Genomic DNA, 27166 nt, shown 5'->3' on the forward strand with positions numbered 1-27166 from the left:
AATTTTCTTGTCCCACAGTCTGGCAGCACCAAGTCAGCACTGAGGTGGGCAATCTGGATCATGCACCTCCCTCGTGTGCTGATGAGGTAATGCCGCTTAGGCGAAGCTGACCGAGCCACGCTTCGGAACTTTCCATGCCTCCATGGTTTTCTAGGCTCCTGGCCAATCAGTGCAGCAGAAATCGTGTGGCCGTGCTGGAGATACCCTGCCCCCCTTGGCCGAAAACACTCTCTCTGCTACGCGCCCTGGAGCTGTGAACATCATCTTCTTTTCCTGGTGCCGAGGACTTTGTTTCCGTCTTGGCTCACCCTCGCCTCCCCAGGCCTGACTCGTGTTGCTCTTTTGAATTTGCATCAGTTGGTTTTTCTGCCAATAAATGGCCTCTTTTCAAGAAAAGGTGTCAGGTTTCTTTCAATGCATTCGCCCACCGCCTTAGCCACTCTTAACAGAGCCATTCCTGCACACAACATTAAGTACAGTCAACTAATAGACAGCCAATGTTCTGTGATATATCTCTGGTGAGTGTTTATGTTCTGTGGATTCTGTTCTAGTGCTTATTATTCAAGTGTGTGGTTCTATGTCTTTCAATATGCAAATAAAGCATTCTATACTAAAAGTCATCCAAGCATATATCGCTTATCTCAAAGAGGTGACATCAAGTTTGAATGCATTTGCTTTTATTCATGCCAGCATACTCTTATATTCTTGCACCGCACACCATGGAGACTGGAACAGCAAGGTTTGCTGTTATCCTGCTCTGCTCCTCAACCTACTGCCCCTGCGGTTCTCAACAACACTTCTGATGGTGGAAATGGCTCAGAACTGGGCAATGTAAAAATTCTGGCTTTCTGGTCAACAAGACCTCAGTTGCAGCTGGCTCAGGAGGAGGTGATTTTCCAGCTTCATGGCATCATCTCTGGCACTGACAGATTGGCTGTAGTTATATCCCAGTTGGAGTTGAATTTCACTGAACAGTTGGACATTATTGTACCACAACGTTATTTTACTGTTTTTAAAGGTATTGTTTTACAACATTTCTTGATGCCACTGGAATTGTGTCTCAGTCAAGTTGTGGACAGTTATTTCTGGGCTGGGGGTTCCCCATCACAAGTGCTGCATTCACTTCACACTTTGATGGGGTTGGAACTTTTATCAGAGCAATTGGTGAAGCTTTTTTGGCTGTGATGATCACCTCAAGGTGTACAAGTGATACTATCCACTTTCCATGAACTTTCAGTTGATAATTCAGCAAATAAAAGGGACGACATAAAAACTGCTATTGCTAGCAATACTAATTCTTGTGCTGCTTTGGACACGTACATTCTGCGAGCTAGTGTGAGCATGACAGACGCAACTCTGCACAGTAGTTTCAATGCACTCAATGTTAGGTTGGATAACAGCAGCAGGAAGATAGTAGGAAAGGAGTGTCAACATTCTCCTTGCCGAAGTAAATGGTATTGGTACCACAGACATTTTGGCTGAAGCAGCAGATGGTGTACAAAGCCCTGCAATTTCCCAAATGCCACCAATAGGCACATACAGGTGCGTGGGCCATGTAAAAGCTGCAGAGTGCCTACATTGCTCCAAAAATGCTACTGTTTTGACTGTGAGTGTTTCATCTAGGCCTTTTGTCACTGACACGACTTCAGGGTTCTAGCCCTCATGGATGCTGGATATGATGTGAGCATGATTCCAAGGAATGCTAATGATGTGTCTCAGGTTTCTGGTTTGCCAATATTATCAGTAGCATACAACTCTTGCATTCAAACATTTGTCTGCCAGTTGTCTGGCCAGTTTCAAAGAACTCAAGATACTGCTTCATGTTCATGAACAAATGTGGATCAATTGGAATCAAAGCAGGACTGTGAGGTAGATAGTTAAATATGTCCCATTTGAACTAATGCAAATAACTCTTGTGTTCACCCACGACAATGAGAGCGAGTATTGACAATTCATAAAGAAAATGACATCTTGAGGTCAGACAGGATTTATAATCACTTTTAGTAGCAAATACAGATAAATATGTAGCAGTGCCCCATTGACACTAGTATAATTGTATGTATATTGAATTACTATTTGTTTCAATTGAATTTCTACACATTGCTGTGCGTGTTTATGAAACTGCTCACATTACTACTGACACAGTACATCATAATCAATCACCTGGAAAAACTACTTGTAAAAATGGTCTGGATTGAACAGCAGAAGAAAAATGAAAACATGCATGCTCTCAAAAACATCTTACTTTTAAGATAATATCCACTGATTATTTTCAGCAATTTCATACATTTCTATCCTTATACTCATTTAGCTTGAGTCAGACTTGGAATACTGCATTTTACAGACTGTGTGTCTGGATCTATATTAAACTGCTCATCCACTGCCACTGAATTGACCAATTTTGATCAAACCTGTCACAGGGTATAAAGAGACAGTCCAAGTTTGCAAAACAGTCACTGAAACACCTGAAAAATAACTATTTCAAATGTGAACAACCTTGCTCCCTTTTTGGCAGACCTTATTTACTAAACCATTTGTCATTTTTATGTTAGTGAAGAATACCAACTATTTATATAACTCAAAAATATTTATTGCAGCATATTGATAAGAACTAGTTCAAAACACAGCACAATACTATGTTTCTGTGGGAGGAACAACAGTAAATTGTACTATAATCAGGCCACTGGAAGAATGTCCCTGACGCTTCACACATGTTGAGCACATTGTGTGGAGACTACACACAGCACCAATCCGTGCTCTGAAATTCATAAACGTTGGCATGGTGATGGCACTGTATTGCCTCCCCTAAAACTAAAGGTCACACATGGTGGCTCTCAGTGGCTCCAAAGAGTTTATTCCATGCTAATCATTTGTCACAAATTGTGAGTTACTTATTCACTTTATGTTAACAGTGTGGTGAAAAGTGGCATTCTTTTAACTTCAAATTTATGTAATATAACCTCATTCTTAAACCCCAGGAAAGTAGTCAGGGTCACAACCTTAAAAAGTCCATCTTGTGAACTCATATATTGCATAATATGCTATTTTGAGGAAGAAAGGAATAATGGCTGGCCCCTTATACCACTGTCAAAAGTCATAGGACAAACTGTTTCACTGTTGAAACCTGAAAATTGAAGCAACCCCTGTGAAAAAAATAGTGATGGACAAGTGTGCTGGAGGCCTACAGGAACCCACTGCTGCCCTTTTGAGTAAAGGAAAAACCAGACTACTTGCTGCTGGAACTTGATAATTAACAAGAGGACGATATTGGGCAAATACAGAGCCAGGGTTGGTTGGCTTGTGTCTCTTAATGATACAGATAGCTGTACTACAGGTGGAACAAAAGCAAAAAACTGGTAGTTGAATGTAGTAGAATAAAATCAGGCAGTGCTGAGGGAATAAGATTTTTAAATAAATTTGGTAGGAAGTCTTAGCCTTCAAATAAATTTGATACAAATTCTTTTTTCAGGGCATTTGTTTGGAGTGTAGCCTCCTATGGAAGAGAATAAAAGTTCTTGAAATGTGGTGCTACAGAAGAATGCCAAATATATATATCAAAATGTATAGGTCTATCACATGATTAATGAGAACGTACTGAAAAGAATTGGATACAAAAGATATCAGTTGCATAATGACTAAAAGAAGAGATCAGTTGACAGGAAACATTCTGAGAAATTGAGTAACTGTCAATTTAGCACTGGAGGGAAGTGTGGGGGCAAGAATTGTAGAGGGAGACCAACAGACACATGCTGTAAGCAGGATCAAATGGATGTGGGTTGCAGTAGTTACTTGGAAATGAACAGGCGAGGCTCGCACAGGATAGAGTAGTGTGGAGAACTGCATTACACCAGTCATCAGACTGAAGACAACAACACACGTGACTGTTACAAGTGGAAAGAATATTGCATCCAGAAAAAGCTGCTTCAGGTGTGCTAAAGGAGCTAGGGTTTCAATGGAAAATATTACCTGGAGTTCTACTTGAACAGTAGGATATTGTTGCCTGGAGGCATCATTTTTAAGGGAAATATTTACATGCAAAAATCATTTGGTTGGATGAAACATGGGTTAACGCCGGTAATTGGAGACTGACTGTGTGGACTGATAACACTGCATGATGAGCAATAGAAGCTCCAGTTGCCGAAGGTAGTTACCACATTCTTTTACATGCTGCAATGATTGGTGGGTTTGTTCCAAATGTTTTGTCATTTTCTTGCACCCTACAAATTTGGGGAATACCAGAAGGAAATGATGGCAACAAAATTTAAAGAGTTGTTCATACACTCTTTGCTACGAAATATAGAAAATAGCTCCTCTATAATATTCAATAATGTTTTGTATCATTCCATCTGATTAAACAAAGCCCCAAGGTGCAGCTGCAGGAAAAGTAACACTATAGACTGGCTAGAGGTGAACAGCATAGAGTCATTTGATATGGAAGTAAAAAAATGGAGAACTGCTGGAAATAATGAAAGAGCATAAATCCCATAATATCATTTATGACATTGACAAAATTGTGGGAGAAAGTGGTCCCAGAGTCTTGTGCTTTTCACCATATCATTGTCATATCAATGCAATATAATCCGTGTGGGTTCAGGTGAAATTTTATTTTGCAGAGAGAAATAAAAGTGGGCACTATTACTCCTACTAAACAGAACATTACTGGCACCCATATGTGGCACATCTTGGAAGAGGAATGTCACTGAGAAGCACTGGAACAAAGAGTGGAGGAGTTTATAATAAGAGTAAGGGATCGCAACAGCAGCAGCAGCAGTGTCAATGAAGACAGTGACAGTAGCATAGGAGATGTGAATGATGGCAATAGTCTCTTTGAAGACTGTGGTGTCTACCGTCTTCCATGAGATACAGGTAAGATATGCATCTATGCATTAAAATATGTTATGAGATAGTGAAACTTGGTAATATTTACTTTATCTTGACATATATTTCCAAACCTTTTCTTTTTATTACAGCATGCTGAAAAGTAAGCATCCAAATTTTTATGTGAAAATTCGTAAAGCTTTTTAAATAAAAAAAACTTTACTAACATTCTACATCTTTATTCTTCACATCAACATATTTATTTCTCAACATACTCACTACAGTGAGGAACACATTTCTCATGAGGAAAGACCAGTTTGCTGATACTGTCAATGTAGACTGTTTGAATCTGTTGACAGAGGCAAAACTTCACCTGTGTTTGCACCACTTCATCACTGTCAAAGTGAAGATGTCAAATGCCGTCTTTTACTATGGAAAAAGATGACAATCAGATGGGACCAAGTTGGGAACGTACGGAAGATGATCGATGACAGTGAACCTGAGGCATTAGGCTGTTGCAGGTTTCACAGCACTCATTTGTGGTCTGGCATTATCGTGCTGAATGAGAGGGTGCTCTGTGTGTGGACAAACTCTTCAAATACGTGCTTTCAGTTTTCTGAGGCTCTCACTACACCTTTCAGAGTTTATGGTGGCACCTTTAGGAATGAATTAGAAATGCACCACGCCTTGAAAATTCCAGAACATTGATAGTGTGACTTTGTCTGCTTATGGCATGGTCTTGAACTTTTTTGGTGTTGGTGATTCTTTGTGGCAGAACTCCATTGGTGCTCTCTTGTTTCCAAAATGCTGAATCCAGCTTTCATCACCTATCACAATGTTGTTAAGGAACCCATCACCTTCATGTTCAAAATGTCAAAAAATTGCTCCATTAAACACATAATTGCATAAATAAAACTTCTTCTTCTTCTAATATTTTGGCTGTATAACATTCAGCCAACTATTACAAGAAGAAGCTGCAGTTATGTGGCTGCACACCCGAAATTTAATGGGGGTAGTCATCGTGCCATGAAAACGGGAAAATTCACAACATTATATTGTTACATCCCATTTCTGGTACCTAAACGGCCACTGCTACAATTATGACTGGACTATTGGATGGCTCGTCATCTGCAATATGGATCAGAAGACAGTTGACTGCCACTAAGTGTAATAATTCAGGCACTTTTAGTGCGAAATAACTTGGTTCTAACTCGATCAATGAGTGTTACTCTGCATACATTTTTTTTATAGATCAGTGACAATGTTCTTATATATTAAAGTATGCAAAACTAAATTGTGGCACCAACTAAATGTTAACATTTGATGCTGTCTTTACAAGTGGACATTGAGCTCAGTGACAAGAGTGAGTGGTTCAGTACAGCTGATGTTGACTGCACAACAAAACCAGAATTAACTGGTGACCAACTCAGTGACGCGAGCACGAGCAGCACAGTGTCGAGCATCACTGATGTCGGTACGGTCGTCACCGTTCACAGCTTTCATTCTTCTACGGATTTCAACTGGAGGCATGTTTTCTGTGGTTAGAAACTTGATTACAGCAAAGTGTTTCTCACACACTGACTTGGGTTCATTACACACAGCCATGTTACACACCACAATTTGGAGCCCTGTAGTGGCAGCGGGCTGCAACTTTCCAGCGAAGCAGCAAAATTGAGAGAGTAATATGTGTGACATAACCAATATTGAGAACAGAATAAAAGTTTTGGAGCCATTACTTTCAGCATGCCCTTGTAATTACAAAGAGAGAATGATCTGATCCCTTGAGGTTTCTTCACACTTCAGTAGTACAACATTGCAACAGCTCTGCAATTTTCTGGTACTATATACATAGTTGGGCAACCGACAAGATGTAACGAGGAACAACTGTACCACGTAGTAGCACTGATAACATAGTCACTGGCTGTCACAGACACTCTTTCAGTAGCGCAACTATACTAGAAATCATTGTTAACACCTGTGCCACTACTATCAAGTGATGACAATAATTACTAATAATCTGAATACCATTTTTGGAACTTGTTCAATGTGAATATAAATCAAAGTTACTCTGTTTCATTCTTAGACACACGGTAATTTGGAAAGACGCGAAAATGGGAGATAGCTCGACACACACTTTTGAGGAGTACTGATAGATAATTTTGTATAGATATACACCTCTATTCTTGGCACCATTACACTGTAGAGTTCTGAAAATAATATTTTGGCCAAAATATTTGATCAAAACGAGAAAGACCCTGGAAAATCAAACAATGGAAAACCCAATATGGAATAATAACAATATATGAAAAGAACAGGTTGCTACTCGCCGTATAGTGGAGATACTGAGTTGCAAACAGTCACAACAAAAAGACTGTTAAAAATATGAGCATTTGGGCAAAAGGTCTCCTTCACAAGTAGACAAAAAACACACACACACACACACACACACACACACACACACACACACACACACACACACACACACACACACACATTGGAATCTTGCATAGCAAGTGTAATTTGTTTCAGAATCTTACTCATAGTGCAAAACACTTGTTAAGCAAAACAATTTATCACATATAAATTAATGTAAAATATGATGATGCATTCCATCCAGAAAAAATACTAAAAGTTTTACCTTACTCATGCCATTTATTCAAAGAAAATTATACATACAGTATTATGCAGTTTATCATTCATGACACATGACTAGTTTTTTTTTTTTTTTTTTTACTAGGAAGCTATCTATAGTCATTTGTTTCTGTCAATCTTTCAATACCTGACCAAATGTGGCATAGAATTACGATCAATTAAATCTGTAGTATATATGCCACTGCTTTATTGGGGTGATGATTTTCAATGTACGATGCACCCAATTCCCATGCTTTCAACATTTCTCTTCGGTGGTCACTCCTGGGCTGTGATCTTCCACAAGCTCGTCGATATCATTGCCAGACACTTCTAGTTCCGTGCTCTTTGCCAAAGACACAATCTTGTTTACTACAGGCACCACAGGTATAGACTGAAATGCTTCAGAGCCACATCTGATAACGCATTCCAGCGAAAGGATCTTGCAAGTAGGAGTGAGAATTCTCTCAGTAACCCCTTCCCCTGCCTTTTCGATCATCTTGACCCTGTCAATGATGTTGAGCCAATATTTCCAAAACTCTGAGAGAGTGAGATTGGTAGCTTCAGTCAACTTAAAGCAACGTTCAAAGAGTGCTTTAGTGTAGAGCTTCTTAAAGTTAGAAATAATCTGCTGGTCCATAGGCTGGAGTAACTGAGTGTGTTGGGAAACAGAAATTGGGTATTGATGAATTGAAATTCTTCACAGAGGTGGTCTTGTAGGCCTGAAGAATGGGCAGGAGAATTGTCCATAACATGCAAGAAATGGAGTGGCACATTCTTCTCAAGCAAATATTTTTTCACTGAAGGATCAAACACTTCGTTGATCCAATCACAAACAAAGATCACGTGTCATCCAAACTTTGTTGTTGGGCATCCACATCACATTTAACCTGCTCTTCTGGACTTTACACTTCTTGAAGGCACATGGAGTTTCTGAATGGTAAACAAGCAGAGATTTAATTTTCAAATCACTGCTTGCATTGGCACAGAATAATAGTGTGAGACAGTCTTTCATTGGCTCGTGATCGGGTGACGCATTTTCATCTGCTGTTATAAAGATATGCTTCAGCATCTTTATCCAGAATAGACTCGTCTTGTCACAATTAAAAACCTGTCAAGGCAGATAACCCTCAGAATCTATGAGAATTTTGAAGTTGTTCATGAAGTTCTCTGCTTGCTTTGTATCACAGCTGGCTGCTTCACTGTGCCTGACAGTTCTTCTCTTAAATTTCTCAAACCACCCACAGCTTTCCTTAACCACATCTTCGGCCACTGACAATCTTGGCATCTTCTTAACAATGTCGGCAAAAATGATTCTCGTCTTCTCACAAATGATGTTCTCGTTAATAGTACCACCTTGCAACTGCTTTTCATTTAGCCATATCAGAAGCAACCTTTTGGCTTCTTTGGGGACATTCCTATGAAGGTTATTAAAATTTGCACATAAGAAAACAATGTATGAACACAAGTTTAGAAAGATGTGCACTAAGATGGTGGCAGAAAGAGCATCTACCGTGTCTTCCTTCGCCGTCGGCGTTGTCGTGGTTACCGTGAGACACCGTTATACCAAGAGGAAAGGCGCGTCGATCTTAGAGCATGAGATATGATGACCTTAAGCCACTGACAACACACAACGGTCACGGTAGCACCTGATTCCAGAATAGCTGCAGCACTTAAGATCTACGAACTATCCCCTGTTGACCAGGTCCCCAAAACTTAACTCGTAACGAGATCCCTTCAAAGCAAATTGTCATAACTATCGTCTATAAAGGCTTCGTACAACGAGAAGAAATGTTACAGTTTATGGAATAATAACAGGTACTACCAAACTGTCTTGTCTCTTCTGCTTTATTTAACATAACTTTGTTCACAGTTTCATTTCACATTCACCACTCATTCACCGAAACCCTTTGATGAACAGTTTTGGTTACTTGACACCAACAGTCAATGATAATGATACAGCTTTTCTCGTTTTTTGTAAATTGAAGCCCGTTCTCCGTGATATAATAATAAAAAAAAACGGTCTCAATATCGCGTCCCTCGTGAGATGCGAATATACTTATTCCGGAATTTACCGCCCTGTAGGTGTACTCAATTTAATGACCACACTTCACTGTCCGCTATTTTACGTAACTGAATGTCCATTTTTTAGTCTGATTATACACTGTAGCTATTTAAAATTCGCCCCTATATTTTCCACAACGCACAATTAGCACATCGTTACTTGTTTTCTTTTTTTTCTTCTAAGAGTAAACGGAAAAAAAAAGACGCCGTATCATCGGCTTAGTCGATATAAAGCAAAACACCTTAATATGCCCAATTTTACCTCTTCTTATAGGATCGGCTACCTTACTCATTAATTTATTACATATTTTTTCCAATAACGCTAAACAGGTATCGCCGTTATTTTTTTTTAATTGTATTCGAAAGCATGTTACTACTATTATGACCGACCAAATCGTAACAAATCGCGCGGCGTGCGTTTTTAACGATAACTTTACACTATTCAAGTTCTGTTATCGCTGTCTTGACTCGTAATGTTACACGGCCCCCCAGACTGTGATGTCTTGAAGAGGGTTCCAGACAGAACAGGCTTTTTTTGTGTACTGTGACAGGAGAGGGTATTTGTTTCGGCGAATACACTCACTCTCAGATTCACTCAACAAGTCAGTACATACATTCTACAATATTTAAGTTGAGTTAATGGGCCTAGACAAAATGCCCTTAACTAAATTCCACATTTGTTTATAGGTTGTCTTAGAAACACTTCGCACTAATCACTTCATATTCACACCACACTTTTTTTTTTTTCTTGGATGAAGCCCTCAGTTCTTCAACCGACTGTGCAAGGCAGGGATCACAGCCGGGTTCGACGATTGGCATCCCAGGCCAAAACCCTTATCAGGCCACTTGTTTAACCAGAAAGGATTTGGTCCTTTTTTCCCTCTTAATTCCACTTTTAAATCATCCATCCTCGCTGTTCGGTGAGAGGATAAATCGTATTTCAGCGTTGTCATTGTTGTTGATACCAAAAAGGTATCTCATGGAAATCGTCGGTACATTCTTTAATTTTCTTTGTAAGTTAGTATAAGTACGTATTTATCCATTGGTGCTTTTATTTAGTCCACTGAGTGTAGTCTTGGTATCATTCAGTGTTTCTTGAATCTATATTTTGCTCATTATTGATAATACTTCTTCAGGTCTATGTGAGGGAACAAGCCTTTAATTACATCAGTATCACAATCTGCCAGGAGGTAGCTCCCTTCATGAGGTATTTTCATTATTTTATATGGACCTGTATATAAATATTGCCATTTCTTATTCAGTCTTTTCCTGGTTGATGCTTTTGGGTGATTTCTCAATAAAATTTCTTCCCCTACATCATATGTGACTACTTTCTTCACATTTTTATCAAAACGGGTTTTTCTCAATTGTGCTTGATGCTTCAGGTTTTCGTAGACCTTCTTCACCATATCATCTTTCTTGGTAATCTTTTGTTCTATCGCAGGTAATTTCTTCATCCATTCTGGCACAATACTTTCACCAAATACTATTTGGTTAGGTGAATAACCTGTCGATAAGTGTGGTAAGTCATTATACACTTTCTCAAATTCATAAATCCAATCAATCCATTTATAATGTTGTTTGGGTATATACGTCCGTAAAAATCGGTTCAACTCTCGGAAGATTCTTTCAACCGGATTTCCACAAGGGTAAAATCTTGAGATGTAAATGTGCTGGATTCCTTGTTCTTTCATAGTGTCTCTCCATACTTTACTTGTATAATAAGCAGCATTGTCTGTCAAGATCATTATAGGTTTGCCAAGCTCAGTTATATAGTTGTTGATAAATTTGCGTAACATGGGTCGAACGTGGAGATTTTTCAAAGGATATAATTTCACATATTTTGAAAAGAGATCATAGAAAGCCAATACATATTTGAACCGTCCACGTGTCACGGGACATGGCCCACAGACATCACATGACACCAACATTAAAGGTTGTTGTGGGATGATAGGATGTAATTCTATCTTCCGACAATAGTTTATGGGTTTCGCCTTCTGACATATTTTGCACTTCTTAATAATATTTGTAGCTATACGTCCCAAATTTGGATGATAGCAGTGTTGTGCTATTTTGGCTGTACATTTAGCGGAACCAAAATGACCCCAATTCAAGTGAGTGTACCATACTAGTGATTCTAAATATTTATTTGGAACACAAAGTTTCCAAACATCTTCTTCATCCTTCCTCCGATACAATATTCCGGATTTTAATTGATACTGTTCTTGAGAGTGACTTAGCGTTTTGCTTTCAACAGCATGCCTAATGGCTTTCCACAACTTATCATCTTCTTGCAGTTGTGGAAGACTTCGAGATAGCTGTGAAATCTGCCTCTCACAATATTGCCTTGATAAATTCATGACTTTAAAGTCAATAGTCGGTTCTTCACACTCGTTGTTATTCTTTCTTTTCGGTAGTCTTGAAAGAGCATCAGCTATGATGTTGTCTTTCCCTCTGATGTATTTGAGCGTAATATCATGTTCTTGCAGTAGCAAGGCCCACCGGGTTAAACGTGAATGGAACATCCTTCCTGTTAAAATAAAAGATAAAGCTTTGTGGTCGCAGAATACAATGATCTTCTTTCCATATACAAAATAGCGAAACTTCCTAAGGGACCAGACCACGGCCAGTACTTCCAATTCAGTAGTACAATATGCACGTTCACAGCTAGAGAGTGTTCTGCTGGCAAACCCAATTATTTTGATGGTACTGATATCTTCTGGATTGTCCATCTGGAAAAGAGTGGCACCCAATCCTGTTTCAGAAGCATCCGCAGCAATATAAAAATCTTGATCAAGTCTCGGATGATGTAGCAGTGGAGCATTAGTCAAAGCATTGCGGATGTTATCAAAAGCTTGCGTGCATTCGGAATTCCACTCCCACATGACATTTTTTCTTAACAGCCGTGACAAACAGTCTTGGCTTCCTATCTGATTGGGTAAAAATCGTCGAAAAAATGAAACTAAGCCGATAAATGACTTTAATTCCGTTCTATTCTTTGGATAAGCACATCTGTTAATCGCATCCATCTTTTTAGGATTTGGTTTTATCCCTTCAGGAGTGATTATATGTCCAAGAAATTTCAATTGGTTATGAGCAAACTTGGATTTTCTCAAATTTACAGTAACTCCGTATTCCAAAAATTTCGCAAAAACTCTTCTTAATAAGTCCAAATGTTCCTCCCAAGTTTCAGAAGCAATTAGCAAATCATCCACATATAAAGTAACTTCATTCAAAAGGTCTCTGCCCAGTACAGTATCTAAGGCCGATATGAAAACACCACCGCTTATTTTCAACCCAAATGGCATGACAGTAAACTGGTAACTTCGGCCCAGAAAAACGAATGCAGTATATTTTCTAGATTCTTTAGATATTCTAGTTTGCCAATATGAACTACGCATATCCAAAGAAGTTAAGAAGCGGGCACCATAAAACTTTTGTACTAACTCTTCTAGGTTCTCCGGTCGCGTTTGTACAGGTATAATGATCTTATTGATCTCTCTGGCATCCAACACCAATCTGATGTCACCATTGGGTTTAATTACCGCCACAAGAGGGTTACAAGATTCAGAATCTGAGGGCTCAATAATACCCCATTCTAACATTTTATTGATTTCCTTTCTGACTACTTCTTTCTTTGCCCATGGGATAGAATAGGAAGTACGACAAAAGGGTTTATGTGCATACGTCTTTATATGGTATTCAAAGTCTTTTATTATACCCGGACGTTTACTAAAAATTGACTGATATGCTTCCAACAAGTAGTACAGTTCATCCCTTTGGATAACAGATAAATATTCTGATTCTAACACCTTTTCCTGCAATGATATTTTATCCATCATTTCTTCAGAACATTCAATAAGGCATATATCATACACATTTTCATCATCAATACTGACATATTTTACCACTAGATTCATACACAATTGATTTGGAATTACTCGGCCCTTTCTCAGGGTGGTTGTCAAAACGTTACCATTGGAATTAAATATACATTCACCTTTCTCTAAATTAATGATTGCACCGGTCTCACATAAAAAATCCAAACCCCAGATACATGGTACTGTCATTTTAGGAACAACCAGGAATGTACTTTCTATTTGAGCCCCCTGTATTGTAACGTCAACACGTACCTGTTTCACAACTTTTTGCATTTTTGCGCTGAACGCGCCAGACACGGTACATCCTGTGATAGGAAAAGTGGGCATTTTTACCCCTCGGCTTATCTGTTTTAAACAGTCCAACGTCATGACACTAATAGTTGCTCCAGTATCAATTAATATTTCAACATCAACATTATTTATACTTGTTGGAATTATTGCCTGTAAAATTTGTCCGCATTTATTAGAAACTTCAGGTTTTTCTTCAATTAACTCATTCCTTATATCCTGATCATTATTGTACCTTAATACTCTCACTTCAAATTGATGCCTGCCTTCCTTCTCCTTTCCAGTCATCCTAGGAAGGCATTTGGTGACTGGTATTAGTTTAATCTATCTCGTTGAGTCATCGGTGGGGGTTCATGAACTTCCACAATCCGTACAGTATGATCCGAGTTATGGTATTCACCCCGTCGCACACTGGAGGCTCCTTCGCCCATTGGTATAACTCCTTGTGCTGGATGAGGACTCGAGGCATTTGTTCCATCCTGCCGATGAACATTATGCTTCGAATTATCTTCCCAAGGTCGAATGCTATTGGGTTCATCACTTGGGTACCTGTTACACTTATTAATATCACTACTATGCACATTCGCGTCACCATATCGAGGTTTACCTCTAGCACAGTAAGTATCTCTTCTATATTTATTATAATCATTGTTTTTATTGCAACCATAGGATGAAGATTGTCCACGCTCCTGTGATGCGGGTTTGACCTGGTTTTCGGTATTATTATTATCATAAGTTAAATTATTATTATTATAATTACTCGTATTACTATGAGTGTGAGTCGACATTTGATTACTACTCATTTGTCTTGCGTCTTCCATAATCATATCTATAGAGTCAATCACCGACAAGAATTGTTCTACATCGTGGTCAGGAACATTTATTAACTTTTCACGTATATTTATGGGCAACCTTCCCTTCAAAATTCTGATCACTTCCTTGTGAGAAATTGGATCACTCCAATAACGTGTCTTATTTATGTACTTTTCAAAATATTGCCTTAAAGTACTCCTTTTACTGTTAAAATACTCAGGTTGGTAAACCTCTTTTCTTAATTTCTCTTGTTTACTCGACGACCAGTATTTAGCCAAAAAAAGTTGTTCAAACTCAGCGCAAGTATGGCAACTTTCACTTACTTCGGCGGCCCATAATGCGGCTTCTCCGGTAATTTTGGATACTATAAATTGAAGTCGGTCGTGTTCTGACCAGCTACGCGGAAATATTCTTTTGAAATTATTGATAAAGATTTTCGGATGCAGGTTGTTCTTTTCAGTGGAGAATGTTGGGAATTGTCTACTTTTAAAAATGCTGTTCTCCACCTTTAAAGAAGACAAATATCCTCGCTGACCAAAAGAATCATCATCTTTACCAACCGAATCATCAACTTCCCAATGCAAATTTGCACCACAATTGTACTTCGTATTATCACATGTTCGGTTGTTTTTCGACCTATTCTCCGAACGTTCGTCCTCTGTCAACAAATTTTGTGATGACTTTCGTTCTAACTCCGCCAATTTATGATTGGTTTCCTTTTGCCATTTAGGTAACTCATCAACTATTTTGTCTTTTATTTTCTGAAATTCGCTAGTGAAGAGCTTAATTAATTCATCATTTCTACTTAGGTACTCATTGATATTTTCATTTGGCTGGGATCCAATAGTAGTCTTAACCTTGTCTACAATTTCATTTCCTTTTATTTCTATCCATTCAGATAGATCTTCGTCAAGTCTTTTAGTTTGATCTACTAAATACTTGTCAATCCCCTTACGAGCATCAGACTCAAATTCGACTATTTGTTTCGAAAGCTCTTCTATCTGTGCGCTAGCATTGAAACAGCTGCTTTCACACTTAACCATCCTATTGGACAGGCCATCATAACTCTTCGAAACTACCTCATATTTCTTTTCTACGTCATGAAGTTTTCCCATTAAATTATTATATTGCCTTTCTAAGGTGTTAGAAAACTCTACATCTAGTTCTCCAAATTTCGCATTTAATTGAGTCTCCCAGTCCGTCTTTAATTCTTTCTTAGTATTTTCTAGTTTATAATCAAAGGTGTTCAGTTTGCTTTCCAAAGAATCCATTTTAACTTCTAATGAGCCAAATTTGGCCTCAAATTTTTCATTTAACTTCTGATTGTCCTCTTTTAATTGCTTATTATCTCTTTCTAGTGAACCAAATCTTCCATTCATTACACCCATTTGAGTATTTATTGATACCAGCATATCAAATATTTTTTGATTAATATTTCCATTTTGAGGATCAACTTGCTGATCTACTTCCGAAACCTCAAGATCTTTATGTTCTCCCACGATGCTTACCTTACTTATCATTGTATTTGAATCTCCTAACGGCTCTAAATCAATAACTGTATTATTATCTGTACAAGTCTCCTGTCCCACATTGAGCTCATGGGATGCATCATCCCTATCCTCTTCACTTTCCTCTCTCTCTCTACTCATTACTCTACTCAACTGCACATTATCATGTATTCTTTTCGTTCGTTTTGACATGATTATTCACTACCAAGACATACACTTATTTTCACTTTGTATATATATATATATATATATATATTTATCTACCGAAATCACAAGTCTCAACTTCCTTTTTTTTTATAATTATACAGTTATTTTAATCATACCTGGTAGTATCGCTCACTTTTAGCGATTATTGAAGAATACCTCTTTCATTGGACAGACTCACTGGCTGCTAAAATATTTTCCAACTCTAGGGTTCGTGAATCCGGATGACACTCGACTCGATGCAGCAATCCTCCTCGATCGAGCCGCACGTTGTGGCGCCACTTCTACCGTGTCTTCCTTCGCCGTCGGCGTTGTCGTGGTTACCGTGAGACACCGTTATACCAAGAGGAAAGGCGCGTCGATCTTAGAGCATGAGATATGATGACCTTAAGCCACTGACAACACACAACGGTCACGGTAGCACCTGATTCCAGAATAGCTGCAGCACTTAAGATCTACGAACTATCCCCTGTTGACCAGGTCCCCAAAACTTAACTCGTAACGAGATCCCTTCAAAGCAAATTGTCATAACTATCGTCTATAAAGGCTTCGTACAACGAGAAGAAATGTTACAGTTTATGGAATAATAACAGGTACTACCAAACTGTCTTGTCTCTTCTGCTTTATTTAACATAACTTTGTTCACAGTTTCATTTCACATTCACCACTCATTCACCGAAACCCTTTGATGAACAGTTTTGGTTACTTGACACCAACAGTCAATGATAATGATACAGCTTTTCTCGTTTTTTGTAAATTGAAGCCCGTTCTCCGTGATATAATAATAAAAAAAAACGGTCTCAATATCGCGTCCCTCGTGAGATGCGAATATACTTATTCCGGAATTTACCGCCCTGTAGGTGTACTCAATTTAATGACCACACTTCACTGTCCGCTATTTTACGTAACTGAATGTCCATTTTTTAGTCTGATTATACACTGTAGCTATTTAAAATTCGCCCCTATATTTTCCACAACGCACAATTAGCACATCGTTACTTGTTTTCTTTTTTTTCTTCTAAGAGTAAACGGAAAAAAAAAGACGCCGTATCATCGGCTTAGTCGATATAAAGCAAAACACCTTAATATGCCCAATTTTACCTCTTCTTATAGGATCGGCTACCTTACTCATTAATTTATTACATATTTTTTCCAATAACGCTAAACAGGTATCGCCGTTATTTTTTTTTAATTGTATTCGAAAGCATGTTACTACTATTATGACCGACCAAATCGTAACAAATCGCGCGGCGTGCGTTTTTAACGATAACTTTACACTATTCAAGTTCTGTTATCGCTGTCTTGACTCGTAATGTTACAAGCACTAAACCCAGACTGCAGTACATACTAAAGACATCGTTCATATGCTGCTTACAGCAATGAAACATGTTCATATTGTTTAACGTTTCCTCTGCTGTGCACAAATGGCTGACGATGTCGCACTAAATCTTTGTCACTCATTATGCAAAACGTCGCTCGTTAAGTGAGCCTTTTTTTTTACAATTTGTTTTACTCATGATGCGAATTGTGGATTATGGAAGGTGCTCGTTAAGTTAGGTTATGCACAGCTCACACACTCATGTCCACTGGCTCTGGCCACCAAGTTGCTCACAGTCAGGCCTGAGCAGCCAGAGAGAGTGGTTTTGTGTGTGTGTGTGGCTGATATCTACTTCAGAACTAGGCCTTTTGGCTGAAAACTCACTTGTTTAGCAGTCTTTTTGTTATGCCTATCTATGACTCAACATCTCCACTATATGGTGAGTAGCAATGCATCATTTTCATAATAAAGATACACTGATAGACATGTTTATTCCAGCTTGTTCTTTTATTAAATAAATTAAAATCTGCTCCAGCTGCTTTGAATGTGTTATTGAGTGCACTACCAGTTTTGTCCTTTTGTATTAAGCCATTTTTAGGTGGTTCTGAGAAATTACATTAAAGAGAAACAACATTTAAATGATAAAAGTACAAGATAAAGGTCTCAACAGCAACTGGAGTTGTTTTCACTAATTCAATAAACAGTTGTGGATCACCACATGGAGAAACTAATAAGTGTTCTTTTTAGCAGTGAGATCCAAAAGAATGTATGCAATACATAAAAACCATCTCTCTGTCTTTCTTCATGCAGTACACTACAGTAACAATAGTTACATCGAACACTATATTCCATTCTTTTGGTGGCTTTTAATATATGAGGCATGTTCAGTTTTTAGTCTTTTTTTTAGAAAAAGTGAATTTAAAAAGTTATAAGATACTGTTGATACCCTGGTTGACTATTGACTATTTTTCTACACAAACATCATCCTGCTCAGGACATGTGGTGAACCATGTCACTATCTTCTTTATGCCCTCCTTGAAGAACTCTCCCACTACTTCCTTCCCCCAGTTCAGAGCCTCCTTCTGCACCTCCTCATTGTTCACATGTGTGCATTCAGGAAGGTGAAAAGATGATAATCTGAAGGTGTCAAGTCAATGGAATGTGGGGGAGGGGGGGGGGGGGGTAAAAACACTCAAATCAAATAAGTCCAAGAGCTCCCAGGTGGCCAATGCTGTGTGAGAACAGGTATTTTGCGCAACACTCTCCTCACATCAGCATTCCCCTCCTTTTGTTTTGAATGCACCTTTTGAAATTTTTTAGGGTCGGACAATTTTATTGTGCATTGATGGTCTGACTCCGTTGCAGAAATTTGAACAAAGTGATGTCTCTTTAGACTCAAAACACTTAGGCCACAAATTTCTCGTCCCATATTGTTGTTTTAAATTTCTTGGCAAATAGGGAATTAGTGTGACATCACTTTGATGTCTGTCTTTTTGTCTCAGGTGTGTAATGATCCACCCATGTTTCATTTCCAGTAATAACAGAGCTCAGAAAATCCTCACCTCCCAATTCGAGTTGCTCACAGGTGCTACTGACCCAATTTTTCTCGTGCTGCTCTGCCAGCTGTTTTGGGACCCATCTTGCACACAACTTCCAGTATCCCAGCATTTCTGTGAGCCTATAGTATAAGAGAGTTCTGGAGAGTTGTGGAAACTTCACAGAAATTTTATCCACTGTAAGTAGTAGGTCTTTAGAAGCAGTTTCCCTGATTTTTTGCACCAACTCATCAGTCAAAATGAAAGGTCTTCCACACCTCTGTTTGTAATGAACATTTGTTCTGCTGCTACTGAATTCCCTACACCACTTGAACACATTCATTCTGTTCATAACACATTTGCCATAAACCATTTCGGTTCGCAAAAATATTTTGGTAGGTGTTACTCCTTCTGTGAGTAGGAAGCAGATCACAGCATGTGGCTCTCACTTGGCGGGATTTCTTACAGACATCTTTCATGCAACTGGACACAAGAATACGAATTTATGTACTAACATGTTCCTACGATGCTCACTGTCCTAGATAAAAAGAAATAAGGTGACTGTGGAGTGTAAAATCAGAAAGAGATTTAGAGTGAGAGTTTATCATCAGGTCCAGAAGGGCATCAATTCCAGATGAATCATAATTAGAACATTATGTGACATTTAGAATGACTGGTAACTAATGTCATGTGAAAGTAAATTCTCATATTCTGGGGTACACTTATCGTAGGATAATCTAATACTTTAGTAATATATAATTACTCCTACCCCTCAAACTTACTGTCTACAGGTACTGGCCATTTCATTGAATTTCACTAAATGTATTAGTTTTACTTTCTTTGATAACTTTAAACACAAATCATGAAATTAGATGAAGTTGCTACCTACTTCTACATCAAAAAATATATTTTTCATGTATTGTTTGGCACAAGATATGTTCCTCGCATTACTATTTTCTATTTCTTCCTGAGGGCTCCCAAATGGAAAACACTGTATGTACCCTAGTCTTGAGGCTGGAGGATATAAAGTGAAGATAAGGGAAAAAGACATCATAAAATTTCTGAGGAATCACTGAACTAGTGTGCTGCTCTTGACTGACTTGTGAGTGTGATGAGTGATCTGCAAAATCCCCCCCCCCCCCCCCCCCCCCCCCCCCCCCCGCCACCAAACTTCTCCTCTGCCACCTGCTTCCTCCTCCAAATTCTAAACATTCTTCTCGCTCTGAAGAAGAAATTTACAGTTCCAATAGTGAAGTATAATGCTTCTTATATATTTACACATATTTTGAGAGATTTCTGAATTGTATTATCACAGATTTTTCCCACAGAAAAATCAATTTCATTTTATTAATCTTAAGTATGTTTATGCAACATAGTCAATTTAACAGCAACAAAAAAATCATAGTTGTTATTAGTATATTTACCTGTAAGCTGAGTTCAAGAGCTGGCAGGTCATCCATTTGTCCCATTATACGCACAATAATAATGACAATTATGTAAAAGAACACAGGTATTATTGTCATTATAAGAAGTAAAATCCATGTCCTTTTTGTGTACAGGGCTCTCTTCATGAGCATAGCAAGGAACTGATTCATTTTTAGTCGAAATCCAGTCATATTCTTCTTTATCAAATATATTTCGTCTTCAAAAGTGTTACCAAGAATGGAAATCAGAGAAAATGAAAGGAAATAATCAATAAAGGTTTGAACATATTCATAATATGCATACATGCAGAAATACTGAATGAGTACAAAACATTGATGAACTATCAACAATAGCAAATTCTAAATTAAATCAATGGTTGCATTTGGCATACAAGTAATTAGAGACAAAGTGTCATTTAATAGGAATGTAATTAAGTCATTAAAGAATTTATTTTTTATATTTCCTACCAATCACCAGTTTGAGTAGCAATAATACATGACAGACATTACGTATGACTGATGTGGTTACTTGAAGTCTGTGCTATTTGAACTATTACATATTTTTAATGTTCTTATTCCTTTTCGAGTTTACCTATACTGATACCTATACCTCCTTGGCAATTTTCTGAGCATGAAGCCATATTTTAATGCAGTGTACAGTTATGCAGGATCAGTTCTGAGCTTTCACATAGTGTAGATATTACTTAAAAACAAAAGAACTCTATAGTTTTAATAAAAGTCAACTTCATGTTCAGTCTATGATGGAGTAACACAGTGAACTCTTCCTGCTACTTCGTACTAAATTTACTGATAATCCTGATCACAATGATTGTTTGCAACAAAAATAAAATATTATGAGGAAGATTAATAGTACTGCCTCTGGCCAACAAGTTGCTCAGTCACTCACAGTCAGGCCTCAACAGCCGAGACAGTGAGTGTGTGTGGGCATGTGTGTGTATGTTATCTACTTCAGAAGTAGGCCCTTGGCCGAAAACTCACTTGTTTAGTAGTCTTTTTATTGTGCCTACCTATGACTCAACATCACCACTATATGGTGGGTAGCAATAGCAATGTATCCTCTTCATAATAAAGATCTTGGAAACTAACAGACATGTTTATTCTAGCTTGTTCTTTTAGTAAATAAATTAAAATCTGCTCCAGCTGCTTTGAATGTGTTATTGAGTGCACTACCAGTTTTGTCCTTTTGTATTAAGCCATTTTTAGGTGGTTCTGAGAAATTACACTAAAGAGAAACAACATTCAAAAGATAATAGTACAAGTACAAGTACAAAGTTTCAATGGCAACTGGAGTTGTTTTAAATAATTCAATAAACAGTTGTGGATCACCACATGTGGAAACTTTTAAGCAGTGAGGTCCAAAGAATATATGTAATATAAAAACCGTCTCTTTGTCTTTCTTCATGCAGTACACTACAGTAACAGTGGTTACATTGAGACTATATTCCATGCTTTTGGTTGCTTTTAATATATATGAGGCATGTTCAGATAGTACTTGTACTAGATTTTTAAATTTCTTTTAGGAAAAAAAAAAAAAAAAAAAAAAAAAGGCTACTGTTGATGCACTGGTTGACTATTTTTTTACACAAATGCCAACCTGTTCAGGACATGTGGTGAATCATGTCACTATCTTCTTTATGCCCTACTTGAAGAACTCTCCCACAACATCCTTCCCCTAGTTCAGAGCCTCTTTCTGCACCTTCTCGTTGTTCACATGTGTGCCTTCAGGGAGGTGAAAAGATGATAATCTGAAGGCGCCAAGTCAGTGGAATAGGGGAAGAGGGGAAGGGGGGGAGGGGGTAAAAACATTTAAATCAAATAAGTCGAAGAGCTCCCTGGTGGCCAATGCTGTGTGAGGACTGATATTTTGTGCAACAAGCATTCTCATCACATCAGCATTCCCCTCCTTTTGTTTTGAATTTAGCCTTTTGAAATTTTTTAGGGTCTGACAATTTTGTTGTGCATTGACTGCACTGATGGTCTCACTCTGAGGCAGTAATATAACTAGAAATAAATTTGTCCCAATTCCTACTTTGAATAATTGATAAACAGATGTGTCCTTATTTGAATAGGCTAATTGTTGTAAATGTGTCATTTTGTGAACTCAGTTGTTAGTTTCTTAATTTTATTATGAGCTTCTACGTAGAATCAAGTTACTTATTTAGATTTTTCTGTACCTTTTTGTAGTTTAATTTAAAATATCTCATGTGTTTGTGTAGTGTAGTCTTCAGCATTCAGGCTTGGATTGCACGGCAAGCAAAAAACCGAGACACTTCAAGAGGTCATAAAGGAGGAAGTGGAACAGACATTGAACCCAATGTCTCGTCCTTCATTTCCCTTTAAAACAATGAAAAAATCGAGACCCAGGTGCAGTTATGTTCCCACAATGCCACATGAAGAACCGGTTTGTGCATCAAGAAAGGCTGACGTCTAGAGGATCCAGGATAACCAACCAGTATGTTTCCACTGTGGACAACCAGTACATGTGGTTCGCTACTGTCGAGAAAAGTGGTGGATATTTGATGACACACATGCCAGAAGACAGCAGACCGATCTTGGCTGACGCCACCTCCAGGACGACAAAGATGAACAAGAAGATGTGGGTGCAGGACGACGTAGGTCACCATCACTGCAAGCTAGCCGCTGGAGAGGACGCTTCCCAACATGCTGATCAAGGTCTCCATCGCCGTTTAGAAGCTCCAGCCGATCACCTAGTTGCCGCAACCTGAAAAACTAAAGGGTGCGACCTTCCTTGGAGGTGAGGCCGCTGAAGAGAAAAATCCTCCATTGTCGATCACTACAAAAATGATAGGAAACTACGTTGATATCCTCATGAATGGCTGATCAGCCAAAGCTCTTGTGGACTCTGGATCATCATATTCAGTCATTTCGGAGATGTACCATCGCCAGTTGCAGAAAACCGTATTCGTCGACAAGAAAACATCTCTGCTGAAGGCGGCTAATGGGAAATATGTAAAACCTACAGGAAGATGTACCATTCGTGTGGATATAAGTGGCCATACACAGCCCTTAGAATTCATCGTCTTACAAGAGTGTAGTCATGACGTCATTCTTGAATGGGACTTTTCGTAAGGTTCTAAGGCAATTATAGATTGTGGTCGCTCAAAGATTATGCTAGATGAGATGAGATACTGTGGACATGAAGACGCACATCCAAATGTGTGGAGACTATGTGTGCTGGATGAACTGATCATTCCTGCAGTCAGCACTAGAAAGGTAATTGTCATGTGTCATACCATGCATCATCCCATGGGTGGAATTTAAGAGAAGCATACCACTGAAGAATAGCTTGGTCACCCCAGCCTCTGTTGCCTCATTTAAGAATGGATTTGGTGAATTGGGGATACTTAACTGTCGCCGAGAACCGCAGATCCTTCTAAGATGCATGTGCATAGCAAATGCTGAGCTGTTAATTGAAGAACAGCTGAGCGTCATAGAAACCTCCCACGCCAAGTCTCTGGACAAAATTAGAACTACCACTATGAGACAAGATCTTGTAGCTCAACTATCACCTGATCTCACTAAGGAACAACAGAAGAAGCTACTTGCCATTCTTCATGAGTTCTCTAAATGCTTCAATCCACATGTGAAGAGCAAATTAGACAAATCGATGGTGAATCACTGGATTAGCACTAGAGACCATCAACCAATAAGCCAGAGAGCGTACCGTGTGTCAGCAACGGAACGTCAAATTATTCTTCTACATCTTCTACATCTACATCTACGTGGTTCATGGTGTGGGTTCCTGTAGTCATGTCCTAGTTCATGAACCACGGGCAACGTATGAGTGGCCAAATAAGTGGTCCCGACAGTCGGGATACCAGCTACTTTGGAATAAGGCTGGGCATCTTGGACATATTCTGAGTCGTGGTCACCTTTGTGCTCATACGGCAAAGACTACCAAATCCACCGGTTAGTCCCTCAGCTGTTAGGGGTAAAACCCAATGGGACTCGGGGCAAGCAAGGCTAGCAACCTGCTTCCCTGGTACTTTAAATATGATGCTGGCAACAATCAGAGCAAAATGCCTCGGACCTTTGGAGGTGACGGAGTCCCACCTCTAACTGACAAACCAGGGACTCCTAAGATACGACTTGGCAAACAAATGTTAATGAGATGGGGAGCCATTAATATCAATAGGGGCTTCTCTGGGAAGAAGGTAGAGCTGGCAGAGGCTGCAAGTAAGATGGGGCTGGACGTTTTGGCTGTTAGTGACATTCAGGTAAGGGGTGAGAAAGAAGAGGAAGTGGGAGAATACATGGTCTACCTGTCAGGAGTCAAAGCAGGAATAGCACAATGGGGTGTAGGGCTTTACATCAGGAAAGAAATGGAACCCAGCATAGTTGCAGTAAGGTATGTAAACGAATGACTAATGTGGATAGATTTGACAGCGTCTAGCAAGAAAATTAGGATTGTGTCAGTATATTTGCATTGTGAAGGGACAGATCAAGATAAGATGGATAGTTTTTATGAGGCACTCAGTGATGTAGTTGTTAAAGTAAAGGACAAGGACAGTGTTCTGCTCATGGGTGATTTTAATGCCAGGATTGCAAATCGAACAGAAGGGTATGAAAAGGTTATGGGTAAATTTGGAGAGGATATGGAGGCCAACAGGAACGGGAAACAACTCTTGGATTTCTGTGCCAGTATGGGCTTAGTAATCACAAACTCCTTTTTTAAACATAAGAACATTCACTGGTATACTTGGGAAGGCAGGGGAACCAGATCTGTCATTGACTATATAATGACAGATCAGGAATTCAGGAAGGCTGTGAGGGATACACGTGTATTCAGGGGATTCTTTGATGACACTGATCATTATTTAATCTGCAGTGAAATTGGGATTGTGAGGCCGAAAGTGCAGGAGGTCAGGTCCATATGTAGGAGGATAAGAGTGGAGAAACTTCAGGATAAGGAAATCAGGCACAAGTACATAACAGCGATCTCAGAATGGTACCAGTTAGTTGAATGTAGTCAATTACAGTCATTGGAAAAGGAATGGACAAGGTACAGGGACACAGTACTGGAAGTGGCTAATGAATGTCTTGGAACGGTAGTGTCTAAAAGTAGGATGAAGCAAACAGCTTGGTGGAATGACACAGTCAAGGCAGCCGGTAAAAGGAAAAAGAAGGCGTATCAAAAATGGCTACATACTAGAACTCAGGTAGACAGAGAAAGTTATGTTGAAGAAAGAAACAAAGCCAAACAGATAATTGCAGCATCCAAGAAGAAATCTCGGGAAGACTTTGGAAACAGGTTGGAGACTATGGGTCAAGCTGCTGGAAAACCATTCTGGAATGTAATTAGCAGTCTTCGAAAGGGAGGTAAGAAGGAAATGACAAGTATTTTGGACAGGTCAGGAAAACTGCTGGTGAATCCTGGGCAGATGGAGGGATTATTTTGAAGAGTTGCTCAATGTAGGTGAAAATACGATCAGCAATGTTTCAGATTTCGAGGTAGAATGGGATAGGAATGATGATGGAAAAAGGATCATATTTGAGGAAGTGGAGAAAATGGTCAATAGATTGCAGTGCAATAAAGCAGCTGGGGTGGATGAAATTAAGTCGTAACTCATCAAATACAGTGGAATGTCAGGTCTTAAATGGCTACACAGGATAATTGAAATGGCCTGGGAGTCGGGACAGGTTCCATCAGACTGGACAAAAGCAGTAATCACACCAATCTTTAAACATGGAAACAGAAAAGATTGTAACAACTACAGAGGTATCTCTTTAATCAGCATTGTGGGTAAAATCCTCTCAGGTATTGTTGAAAGGAAAGTCCGAGTATTAGTTGAGGACAAATTGGATGAAAATCAGTGTGGGTTTAGGCCTCTTAGAGGTTGTCAGGACCAGATCTTTAGCTTACGGCAAATAATGGAGAAGTGTTATGAGTGGAACAGGGAATTGTATCTATGCTGTATAGATCTAGAAAAGGCATACGACCAGGTTCCTAGGAGGAAGTTATTGTCTGTTCTACGAGATTATGGAATAGGAGGCAAACTTTTGCAAGCAATTAAAGGTCTTTACATGGATAGTCAGGCAGCAGTTAGAGTTGACGGTAAATTGAGTTCATGGTTCAGAGTAGTTTCAGGGGTAAGACAAGGCTGCAACCTGTCTCCACTGTTGTTCATATTATTTATGGATCATATGTTGAAAACAATAAACTGGCTGGGTGAGATCAAGATATGTGAACACAAAATAAGTAGTCTTGCATATGCGGATGACTTAGTTGTGATGGCAGATCCGATTGAAAGTTTGCAAAGTAATATTTCAGAGCTAGATCAGATATGTAAGGACTATGGTATGAAGATTAGCATCTCCAAAACGAAAGTAATGTCAGTGGGAAAGAAATATAAACGGATTGAGTGCCAAATAGGAGGAACAAAGTTAGAACAGGTGGAAGGTTTCAAGTACTTAGGATGCATATTCTCACAGGATGGCAACATAGTGAAAGAACTGGAAGCGAGGTGTAGCAAAGCTAATGCAGTGAGTGCTCAGCTATGATCTAATCTCTTCTGCAAGAAGGAAGTCAGTACCAAGACTAAGTTATCTGTGCACTGTTCAATCTTCCAACCAACTTTGTTGTATGGGAGCGAAAGCTGGGTGGATTCAGGTTACCTTATCAACAAGGTTGAGGTTACAGATA

At 38.9% G+C, this 27166-nt stretch overlaps 1 protein-coding gene across 2 annotated transcripts in view; it reads right to left on the reverse strand.

Moving 5' to 3' along the window:
* Window positions 1-27166, reverse strand: part of LOC126237527 (phospholipid-transporting ATPase ABCA3) — a 707258-nt gene that overhangs the window by 296267 nt on the left and 383825 nt on the right. For both annotated transcript variants that reach the window (XM_049947708.1, XM_049947709.1), the window contains exon 17: window positions 20482-20699. In XM_049947708.1, coding sequence (XP_049803665.1) covers window positions 20482-20699 — 218 coding nt within the window. The remainder of the gene's footprint in view (window positions 1-20481; window positions 20700-27166) is intronic.

The sequence above is a fragment of the Schistocerca nitens genome, chromosome 2 (assembly GCF_023898315.1).
Source record: "Schistocerca nitens isolate TAMUIC-IGC-003100 chromosome 2, iqSchNite1.1, whole genome shotgun sequence".
Taxonomy (NCBI): Eukaryota; Metazoa; Arthropoda; class Insecta; order Orthoptera; family Acrididae; genus Schistocerca; species Schistocerca nitens.